At 35.6% G+C, this 12,231-nt stretch overlaps 1 protein-coding gene across 15 annotated transcripts in view; it reads left to right on the top strand.

Annotated features, from left to right (window-relative positions):
- MIER1 (MIER1 transcriptional regulator) overlaps positions 1–12,231 on the top strand; it is a 60,837-nt gene that overhangs the window by 13,746 nt on the left and 34,860 nt on the right. For 10 of the 15 annotated variants that reach the window (XM_045035980.1, XM_045035983.1, XM_019837205.2 and 7 more), the window contains exons 4-6: positions 1,344–1,368; positions 1,498–1,534; positions 6,254–6,399. In XM_045035980.1, the coding sequence (XP_044891915.1) occupies positions 1,344–1,368; positions 1,498–1,534; positions 6,254–6,399 (208 nt within the window). The remainder of the gene's footprint in view (positions 1–1,343; positions 1,369–1,497; positions 1,535–6,253; positions 6,400–12,231) is intronic. The other 5 variants (XM_045035982.1, XM_003990168.5, XM_045035989.1 and 2 more) reach the window with 1 other exon arrangement.

The raw sequence follows: 12,231 nt of genomic DNA on the forward strand, positions 1-12,231 counted from the left end.
CTTAGGCTAGCCTACCTCAAACATGGTTAGAACACTTACATTAGCCTACAGTTGGGCAGAATTGTCTAACACAAAGCCTATTTTATAACAATGTATTGAATATCTCATGTACTTCATTGACTACTAGACTGAAAGTGAACAACAGAAAGGTTGTATGGGTACACAATGGTTATAAGTGTATTGGTTGTTTGCCCTCGTGATCGCATGCCTGACTGGGAGCTGCAACTAGCTGCCACTGCCCAGTATCACAAGATAGTATCATACCACGTGTTGGTAGCCCAGGAAAAGATCAGAATTCAAACTTCGGTTTCTACTAAACGGGTATTCCTTTTGCACTATCATAAAGTTGAAAAATCGTAAGTTGAGCCATAATTGTCAGGGACTGTCTGTGCTGGAATAACTTATCCTTGCTAATAATTTTGGGCTTCTAGCGTGCCTGACTTCTAATGGGCATGAAATAGCTCTGAATGAATAGGAAAGGTTTTAACTATGAAGCATATGCCATTTGAAGCATCTTGAGTTTTTGTTAATATATTTACAGAAGTTCATGTTTGTGTATGACTTGTTTATAATTTTGAATTAACTGAATTTAGATAAAATAATAGCCTCAAACCGTCAAGTGGTCGTATTACCAAAATAAGTTGCTACCAGTGTTATCTTTAAATTTTCTAAATGCTTATAGTTAAATTTATGAGGGGTAGAATGCTACAGTAGAAGCAGCATGTTATAATTGGGAATGTTTTTGATTTTTTCATCAGAGACCTTAACCTTTCTAGACTTTAGCTCAAAGGTTACTAATTCTGTGATCATTTAAAAATATGTTGTTTGTTGTAAAGTTAGCCTAATGTACTATTTGGTGCTTAATAACATTTTACTTTTTCCTTCTACTTTATACAACGTAATTTTTATTTAAAATTAATGTCTTGAAGTGTTTTCGCCTCCCTTCTTTCACGTATTTTAAGCCAGAGGCCAGCTTGTTAGTGAATCTTGTGTGTAATTTCCCCTTTATTGATAAGAGAAAATATTTCAGAAAGTTCTAGTATCTAAAATCAGATCTCTTAAGCTGCATATGTTATGAGATCCATATTTGCCTTTAAAATCTGAATCAATTTCATATTATTGTCTTCATTTCTAGATTCAGGAGTGTTTGGGATTTTTATATGTTTAAATATAATGTCAGAGAAAGGATTATATAGAAGGTTTTAATTTGTCTTAGATAATTCAGATGTAAAAACTTAACTGTGATCTTTGATGTCAAACTGGTCCTTGAGTAATTCCTGTAAATTTTGCACAGATTTACTATACAAAGATGCTAATATTTCTTCTTTTCTCCCCCTCCTCAGCCATCTGTTGAGTCTTCAAGTCCAGGTAAGTATTTTCTGTATTTTCTATAATTTCTGTTTGACTAACATTTGTCCTATTATAAAAAGCCTAGAGGAGTTAGACTGTCATCTGACTTGCTTTTCTTCTGAATGCTTCTTTTCTCTGGGGAAAAAGAAATGGATGAAATATTTGACTGCCCATGAAAGTACAGGTGAGGCTGCTGTGAGTTCAACCTCATGACTACTTGTAGGTTCACTTTTTTTATGAATTACTACGTGTATTTCTTATAGGTTTTAATTGATACTCGATTTCAAGTAAATATGAAGTGTGTTTTTTCAAAAGGAGTCACTAACTTAGAAATATTTGCTTGTATAGGAAGCTCAAAGTTTTTGAGGAAAAAAATGCATTTAGTGAGGGAGAAAAAAAGAAGCAGAACATTAAAAATGAATATTCAATGTTATAAATTAAGGAGGTTATGTTTAGATTGAGTAGGATCCGATTTTACCCACAGACCAAATAGAGGTTGCAAACGTGATCTTTTAAATTTTTTTCTTTCTAATGTTTGTTATTTTTGAGAGAGCGAGAGACAGAGTCTGAGCAGGGAAGGGGCATAGAGAAAGAGGCAGACACAGGATCTGAAACAGGCTCCAGGGTCTGAGCTGTCAGCACAGAGCCTGACATGGGGGTCAAACTCCAGAATGGCGAGATCATGACCTGAACCAAAGTTGGATGCTTAACCGACTGAGCCACCCAGGCGCCTCGCAAACATGTGATCTTTGACCTATATCTGGGCCACAAATGTTTTTTTGTTTGGCCACTCTAGTGATTTTAAAAACCTAGAATATTTTATATAAAATCTGAATTTAGGCTTCTCATGATTAGTCAGAGGTTCTGGCACCACTGGGTACAGCATTCCTTTATAGCAACAATTGGTTGGAGCCAAATAGCAGTCAGGAAAGAGCCCAGTCTGCCTTGGTGTCCAGAAACTTCACCAAGAGAGAGGACTGTCTTCTACAGTGGAGTTCGTGTAAGGAACAGTGTGAGATAGTTAAAGAGTCAGGAAGGGAGTTCTCAGAGGCAGGGTAATGTTTTATTTGAAAACATCATATATATATTGAATATTTAGGTATGATACATTACTGAATTTTCCAGATTATTAAAGCAATTTTTCTATGTTGTAAATTTTAGAAAGAATGTTTGTAAAAATGCTTAATATATGCCTTTTTTAATGGTTTAGGATTCTTTTCATGAACACAAATAGTTGTATTCTATGTAGTACGATGTATGAAGTAAGAGTTGGATTAGGATACCTCCAGATCCCTTCCAAATGACTAGTGTGCTCAGTTGACTGTGAGTTTTTTTTGTGTTTATTTAGCTACAAATGTCTTATTCTTTCTAATAGGCTTGGAAGTAAAGTATATTAGGCGTTGTGACATTTCTGAAACTCAAGGATTTTTTTAAACTTATTAGTTTATAAATATGTTCTGGATGGTTGAGGTTGGAAGTAATCTGACCTCATAAATAGCAGATTATTTGTATCCTTTTTGGGACATGGAATTGTACCCAATATTTTTTTTCTTTCAAACACAGACATCTTTTTCATCGAAAAAGTGGGTTCTGTTTGTTTCTGTTCATGTTGTCACAGTGCAAATAGACTGAGTTTTAGATATTTTTCAATGAATTTTTGAGAAATTCATCAAGTAATACATAGGCACAAAAATAGTAATTACTTCAAAGGTGATACTAATGGCTTTCTCAGTTTCCATTGCATTTGAATTGGCCTAGGCTGAACTGCAAGAATAGCGGAACTTGAAGAATACAATGTTTTCGATGGCCTTTACTACTTGCTGAATGCTTATACAAATAGATTGATTTTTTTTTGGTTTCGGGCTAAGGAAGATCTTTTGAAGTAGATAGTGTTTGTAATATCAGGTTTCTGCCCAAGGGAATATTTATTGTCCTTAACAATACTAATTGTAGGCAGTTAACAAAAGTTGGTGGGAAAAAATTAGGAATAGAGACTTTATGTAAAAAAAATTTTTGGTCCACTGGTAAGAGGCTGTGTCCTTTGTAACATCTGTACTTTGGAATTGATATTAGTAATAAGAGTCACATGATCCAGGCTCAGTAATTTGTCTCTGGACTTTCCCAGTGTAAACCTGTACAGGTAAAATACAAGACTTTACCTGTAAGACTAGTAGCCATTAGATGTAGGGATTTAGGGAAGGGAAGGAAATAAAATTATTAAATGAATGCACATGATATGTTTAATTTATCTTTTGAATCTTTGAAAAGATGTAAGATACCTTAGTAATTTTGTATTAGGGTACAGTTTTATTACCAAGCTGACACTTGCCTTAACTCTGAAGCAAAATATTTATTTACACAAAGCACCAGACTCCCTGCCCCTAATAATTTATTTTGGGGATTTTTACCTCAAGGAGACAGCCTAGTAGGCTGTTAATTGGTCTCAACAAGGCAAAAATAAGTCAAGTAAAACCAAGAAGTCAGATTAAGGCAAGAAAAGTGAAATTGAAAGTTAGAAAACAGTGTGGTATATATATGGAGAGGATTGGAGTGAGAAGGGGAAAAAGGTTCACCCACACTTTGTTATTTCTTGTAATGAGAGGGTAAAGTGGCAAGGCTTTAAATATAAATGACTTTGGAAGTAATGACAAAAAATGGGAGACTTCAGGTAAGTAATATAGCACTCAACTTGGTGCTGTGTACTCATGTGAGTTTGTTTTGTTTTTGTTTTAGTTGGTGAAAGAGTATACGTAGTTAGGAATTAAGCATAATTATTTTTTACAATATTTGCACTCAGTAGGAATTAGGATAATAGTGTACAAAGTTGTGGTGTGAGGTTGTTCTAGGATCTTCCTGCCTACAAAGGAGAAGAAAAGTACAGCATGATTTGTAGGAATACATGATTATTGACTAAGTGTCCTAGAAGGTTGCTGTGTGAACTGACAAGTTTTGGGAATATTTTTTCATTAAAAACTCAAAAAGAAGGAATAATGATTGGGACTATTAGGGACTTATCCCTAATAGTCTGTTTCTCAAGAAGTCAACTTCTAACGCTTTGTTTTACTTATGGTTCTCTCACTGGACTGAAGGAAGAGCATACTGATGTAATATATTACTAGTTAATGGTCTTAACCTTTGTTATTAAGTAAAAAGCTACAACTAAATTAGTGGCTCTCGAATTGTTTTCTCATGGAACTTTTGTGTCTAGTCCCTCAGCCAGTACCAAGGTGCTGTATTAAAACTATGCCATGCTTTTCTTAATTATCCAAAGAAATTAATACACTTTTCTAAATGTTTTTATTTTGTAAATCATTCTAAAACTTTGATAGTTTGTTAACTTAATTTGTACTATAAGGTGATTCCTGATTTAGAAATAATAGTTATTTTATTTTTAATATTAGTATTATGTTCGTCAAAGAGCAGGATGACTTCTAAGTGCTTCACCACCTGATCTGGCTTACAGTTCAGTCATCTTAGTAAAAATAGGTTCTCTTCAAGTATTCTTTGAGGCGGGATACTTAATGTCTCTGAGGCTGTGGCTTGCAGGAAGCTTAGAATGCAGTAAAAGCACAGGCACTGAATTAGCAGACCCATGATTCAGATTCCGTCCTTGCCGCCTACTGGCTCTGTGAGTTTAAACGTGCTGCTTAAACTCAGCCTCAAGTTTTGGTTTTGTTCAAGTTTGGGTTTGAAGATTAAATGAGATACAATGTATGTGAAGTGCTTGAGCCATAGTATTTGGCACACAGTAAGCACTCAGAATATGGTATTTACACTGAAAATTGAGGGAGATGACAAGAACCCTGAACCTTGAGTGTCCCCTTATCCCTAATAGTCTGTTTTTCGAGAAGTCAACTTCTAAGGCTTTATTTTACTTACTGGTTCTCTTACTGGACTGAAGGAAGAGCATACTGATGTAATATATTACTAGTTAATGGTTTTAACCTTTATTATTAAGTAATACAACTTTTTAACAGTTTAAATTGATAAAAGAAATTGCTGATTGATTTTTTAAATGCTAAATAACTCGTTTATTCATAAAAAAATGAATTTGTAAACTTAAGTCCAGGTTTGGCAATAGCCAATTGTGGGGTAGTTTATAGAATGTATATGCTGAGCATTTGCAATCTACTATTACAGGCTTGACCCTATTGAGTACAGCAGTATTCCCCAGCCAGCAAGCTAAAAATAGATTAGCTTGCACATCAGTTAGCTATTAGATTATTTTTAATGAGTTCATGAGAGTTCTGTATGCCATTTTAATAAATTTCAGTTTTATATTCTGTATCTGAATTATTTCAGACCAAAATCAACTAAATAAAGGACGGCTACTTACATGTTGAAATATATTTCCGTGGAAGTGCTAATAGAATAATATTTGAATGTAGCTGTATTTTCATTACACTGTGTATTCAGATGACTGTATATCTCCCATGACTGTATTCTCATGGGCCATAAGGACTCATACTCATTGGGTCTGTTAAATATCAGTCAGATGATTAAGAATTGTGGTATTTCCCACATGAATTACCATTCTTACTTGATGTGATCCATTATTCTTTACAACTGAAATTTTGTGTTTAGATGACAGTACTCTTTTTAAGAGCTGTACACACTTTTTTTAAAGCTATACTTCTCCCATCCCACCAGTTACAATTTTAACTGTGAGTATATAGAGGTGAAACAGGACAAAAAATAATCCCTTAGAGAAGAGTGTTTTTTACAGGGACAGAGTGATGAGTAAGGGTAAGAATTTTAGAAAACTAGTACTCGATGTGCATAGCTTTTCCCTGATACTTTTGTTTGACCTGTATCCAACTTCAAATAACATACACATTAAATGAATATTAATAAGACAACACTTCATTTGGTTTACCAAACTTTTTAAAATATTCTTTACCAGGAGGTTCAGCAACGTCAGATGACCATGAATTTGATCCATCAGCTGACATGCTGGTTCATGATTTTGATGATGAACGAACATTAGAAGAGGAAGAAATGATGGAAGGAGAAACAAACTTCAGTTCTGAAATAGAGGATCTTGCAAGGGTAAATAACCATAAGAGCTAGAGGATGAAGTAGTTAACGGCTTTTTTTGCAGATAGAGGAAACATTTGAAATTTTCATTCTCTACCTTTGTTTTTGGGGAAGAGTGGTGTTACATATAATTGATAGTGAAAAATTCTATGTGGTTGTAGGTGAGATATTTAAAGTTTGAAATGAAAGGCATTTTTTTAAAAAAGGAATAGCTATTATGTGGAATAGAATTACTTGAGTAAAACATCACAGTTATCTGGTCAAAAATAGGCTATAAAGGTATGCTGAATTTCCTCTTACATACCTCTGTCCTCTCCCAGTTACTGACCTTTTACTCGCACCCTTTCAGAGCCAGAATTTTTTAAAAAATTTAACGTTTATTATTTTTGAGAGACAGAAAGAGAGTGCGAGCAGGGGAGGGGCAGAGAGAAAGGAAGACAGAATCCGAAGCAGGCTCCAGGCTCTGAGCTATCAGCACAGAGCCCGACGCGGGGCTCTAACCCATGAACCATGAGATTATGACCTGAGCCGAAGTCTGACGCTTAACCGACTGAGCCACCCAGGCACCCCAAGCCAGAATTTCTTAATAGTGGTCATCATGTTTCTCATTTCCAATTTATTCCATAAAGTACTCTGGATAGTTTCTGTCCCCTCCTATCAAGATGACCAATGATCTTACTATTCTGTTCATCATTTTTCTCTCTATTCTCAGCCATATTCAACAGTTACTGCTTCCTTTTATTTGAATTCTGGAGTACCCTACCATCCAGTTTTTCTTTTCTGTTTGTTTCTATTCAGTATCCTTTGCAGACTCATTTTCCTTCACCAAAGGTGAATTTGGAATTTAAATTTAGAATTCCCTAATTCTCAGTTCTGGATTTTTCTTCTGTCTATAAATCAGTGCGCCTCAGAATGTAGTATGAGAGTCAGCTGCTTCAGAATTGCTCATAGACTTAAGAAATGCGGGTTTCTATGCCTCTCCCCAGGCATATAATTAGAATCTCTGTGGGGTATATACACACCAAATTTGAAAATTACTAAATTAGGTGATCTGTTCTAATCCATTCCCATAGTGTCAGTATTCTCTATTTTTCTAGCATTAATATATTCCCTATTCCCAATTTTGTTTAACCTCCTGCTTGACATTTCTGCTTGGATATCTCCATAGATATCTTTATATTTTAAATGTCCAAAGCAGAACTGTTGATTGATCTCCTATTTCCTCCATCTGTTCCTTCCCTATCTTCAACATAAAAAATGGCACTGTTTTACCTTATTGCCTAAATCAGAAATCAGGAAATCCTCTTCCTTCATTCCTAATACTCAATCCTGAATAAGCCTGTCATTTCTTTCCACAAAGATACCTCTTATCTGACTGTTGTTCTATCTCTGCTGCCACTGTCTTGCCCAGGTCACCATCATTTCTAGCCTAGCCTATTACCATAGCTTCCTAACTGGATTCTCCATTTTTAAAAGAGGATTGTCCTCTTTTACCATTCTTTCATCCGGTATATTTCTATAATAATCATGATGGTATTTTCAAAATATTAATGCAGTTGTGTCAGCCTTTTATTTAAAACTGCAGTGTCTTCCTGTTACATGGGAAGAAAATCCAAACTCCTTGACCTGGCCAGCAAGGCCCCTGTCATGCTGTTACATAGCCACACCAGGTGCTTCTGTTCTTAGATATGCTGTTTCTTCCTGCTTCAAGGCCTTTCAGCTCTTTCCTGCTCCTCGGTATGTGTTTTCTGAGGCTGGTTCCTTATCCCCTTAAGTCTGGGCTTAATGTTGCCTTCTCACAGTGACCTTACCTGTTCCCAGTTAGCTTTTTTTTTTAATCCACTGTACCCCATTCAATGCTTTCTTTATAACTAACACAATTTGTAATTATATGTTTGTCTCATTTATTGTCTGTGTCCTCCTTTAGTTCCATGAGAGGAGGGACAGTGTTTTATTCACCAGTGTATTTCCTGATACTTAGCAAGAGTGGTCAAACTTTTTGGATGAAAGGATAAATCACTCTGGTATGCTCTTATTAAAATGTATTGTGTATATGATCTGCTACACCCCATGACAAAAAGAACATACAAAATAAGTAAGACGTAGTGTCAGCCTTTACACGTTTAGAGTACATAATATTTTGGAAAAATTAATTCCTGTATAGCAATATGTGTTGCCGAGTTTTAGTTTTTATATTGCACATTTAAAGAACTAGAAAAGGAATTCTATTACTATTTAGTCAAATCTTGTCAGGTGGTCCCCTTTTGGATCTTTTAGTAATTAAAACTAGCTTAATCCACAGTGCCTAAGCAATTCAGTGTTTTATTGTTTTAAGCCAGAAAACAATTGGTCTTAGTGACCATGATGTATAGTTGTTATAAAAGCTTTTCAAGAATGGGTTAAAAAGCACTTGAGGAGCCTGTAGTCAAAACTGTTCTTTACAAGAGGCTAGAAAGTCATTCAGAAGACTGTTCTAGTTTGTTTGAATGATCTAGAACCTACGTGAACATCAAAGGAAATGGTTGATTTAGGACTCAATCGCAGTCACTTCATATATTCATTAAATGGAAGGCAGTTATTTGCCTGTATTTCACAGAAACTTCTATCACTTTAGGTATATTTTCATTTCTGAATAACCCATCCATGGGATAACCCTGAAAAGAGGAAAATCTTATATATTCCATTTTCTCACACTCTACGTTGCTCAAATAATTAAGTAGACACTCAGGAGGAGATAATCAGTACAGGTGGAATGATTATTGGTTGGTTTTTTTTTTTTTTTTTTTTCTGTTTCTGAAAACAGGCTATTACATTTAATTAGTACAAAATTGCTAATGAGCTTTGCTAAAAGTTTGGGCGTGTTGTTGTTTCCTATTTCTCCTTTATTCTGCCTCCTTTGGTCTTTTACAGCCTCCCCATATTTGCTTTCAGGTGACCCTTCCTTAGGAAAAAGAATTTAAAATAGAATTTTTTATAGAGGATATAGAAAGGAAGAGAAAGGGGAGCCAATCTTTTATCATTCTCCTCAAACAGGCTGTCTTACATCTTTTCAGATGCTTCTAACTTTTCCCAGAATAATTAAAATTTAGGTTTAAGTTGCGCATAATTACCAACGCTTTCATCTGTAACCTGCAGCTAAGCTAGTTTAGGGCCAATATGTTGTGTTTCTTAAAGTTATAAACTTTTTAGGTATGAACCAAACCAAACTGGTTTTTGTTTTTATTTAAAAAATGAGCCCGATTTTCTCACTGATTACTGATATTCTTTTATAGAAATGAAACATTACAGTTCTGTCAAGAATCAGTTAGGTGATTTTTTACCTGGCATGTTGGTTGTATGACATGGACTTCTGATGTAATTGTGGCAGAATTTTGACTAGCAATTCATTCAGGAATTGTCAATAATTGCATGGCGTGTAGTTTTAAGTTCATTCAGTTTGAAATCTAAAGTTTTAAGTGAAAAGTAGCTTTTCATAGAAGAAGCTTTGATGTTGTTACATTTGTACAGTTCAATACAGGCATGAATCTTAATATAAAATAATTATGTAAGTTCAGCATTTGAATATTTTAATAGAATTAGATATACAGGTTAGAATTTATAGTGGTAATCTTAGAAGGGGTATCAGAATCGTTCCTGTAGTGAACATACTTTTGTTTGCTTGAGTAGCAATATGCAGGCTGGCTTAACTCTGTTTTTCAAATGTACTCTTAAAATTCAAAGTCTTGTTTTGAATGGCACAAATGTAGCAGTCTGTTTGGGAGAAGGGGGATCAGGATCAGCTATATCTTTACGTATTTATCTGTATTTTTTAAAAAATCATGTTATAACAATATTATACTTAATACTCATTTTGAAGTGCTAGACACATAACCATCTGGTGAATCTCCAGAACTGGAAAGTAAAGATTAAAATGTGAGAGGGTTTTGTGAAGTGTACACATGACAAGAATTACATAGAATAAAAAGAAACCCCAGTGTGGGAGTTCTAAAGAAAAGTTAACTGCCTCCATCCCTTTATAGTTTATCTTATAGTGAAGCCCCAACAACCCCAAGAGGTTGTTTACCTTAGGAACGGTCTGGTCTCTCTAGTCCAGTCTGGATGTGTAGTCCCTTATGCCATCCTGGCTGGAAATCAGTCTCTTTCCTCCTCCTTCCCCTCTTCTTTCAGTAGCATTTACTGGTAAATTGGTTGTGGTACACAGTATAAGAAGCGTACTGTGTCCATCCAACAGATGACCCTTGAATAGCCAGTATCTGCTGTCTCCTGCAGTCACTTCTGAAAAGACTAACATGAACGCGGCTGAGAGGGACCCACTCCTCTATGGCTGGCAGATGGACACCACTCCAACCTTAAAATAGTGCTGTAGTTATTTGGTAACTTTACTGTTTTGAAGTTAAATGGCAGATAGATAAAATGTCTTTTGAAAACATCTGTTCTTTTCACCTCCAGCTAGCCTCCTTGTAGGTTATGCAGACATGATTGCTCCTCTTTTTGTTATCGTGCTTAGTCAACTTATTTCTTTTTTTTTTTTAATTTTTTTTTTCAACGTTTATTTATTTTTTGGGACAGAGAGAGACAGAGCATGAACGGGGGAGAGGCAGAGGGAGAGGGAGACACAGAATCGGAAACAGGCTCCAGGCTCTGAGCCATCAGCCCAGAGCCTGACGCGGGGCTCTAACTCATGGACCGCGAGATGGTGACCTGGCTGAAGTCGGACGCTTAACCGACTGCGCCACCCAGGCACCCCTCAACTTATTTCTTAAAGCACAACATGCAAGTATAGTCCATGTTCCTGTATTTTTATTCATGTCCATATCTTCCATATATTTCATATATTTCACTATGTCCATATCTTCCATATATTTCATTCATTCATTCATTCATTTATTGAGAGAGAGAGAGAGAGAGAGACAGCGCGCACTTGTGCACGCAAGCAAGGGAGGTGCAGAGAGAAAGAATCTCACACAGGCTCCACTCTGTCAGCGTTAGTACCCAACATGGGGCTCAGTCCCATGAACCGTTAGGTCATGACCTGAGCCGAAATGAAGAATCGGACGCTTAAACCAACTGAGCATCCCAGGCACCCCTTCCTTATATTTCTTATTCCTTATATTTCTCGGTTTTGAGGAAGGCAGTACATATGCATGTATATGTAAAGGTACTGTGAAACATTTAGTCAGACTTCCTGATTCAAAACTCTACTGCAGGTGTGTGACTCTGGACAAGTTACTTAATTTCATTAAGCGCCAGTGTTACTACAAGGATGATATAGGTAAAACATTTAGCAAAGTGTGCTATGTGATAATCGCTCAATAAATCTTAGTTTTTATCATTCATAAAATTCTCAAAGGTACTTGTAACCCCTAAACTGTGACGTTCCATTCTACTTGACCAATAATTTTTTCTTTCACTTTGTTTCTCCCGTTTCTATACTTACATACTACATTTGTATGGATGGTAATAAGACACTACTACTTTCTTGTGGTGTTTCAGTTTAACTTGAGGAAAGCCCCTTATTAGTACCTTATGGAACATAGACTTTGACCATATAAGTTAATGAGAGATTATCTGGAACAGGTGACTGGCAGACCCCAGTATAATAATGTGCTGAGTCAGCCACATTTTATTCAGCTTTTAGTCTTTTTTCAGAGACAAATGGCAAGGAACATTTGTTTTATAGGGTATCATTACTGTTTATATCAGTATTTTTGGAGGCAAATAATAGAGATCCATCTTGAACTTACTTAGACAAAATAAGGAATTTAATGTAAGGCTCATGTAATTTTAATAAGGGCAGGGAGATATCTAGTCCTTAGGGACTCAGTGCCACCAAAAGATATTTTC

Source organism: Felis catus, chromosome C1 (genome assembly GCF_018350175.1).
Source record: "Felis catus isolate Fca126 chromosome C1, F.catus_Fca126_mat1.0, whole genome shotgun sequence".
NCBI classification, from domain to species: Eukaryota; Metazoa; Chordata; class Mammalia; order Carnivora; family Felidae; genus Felis; species Felis catus.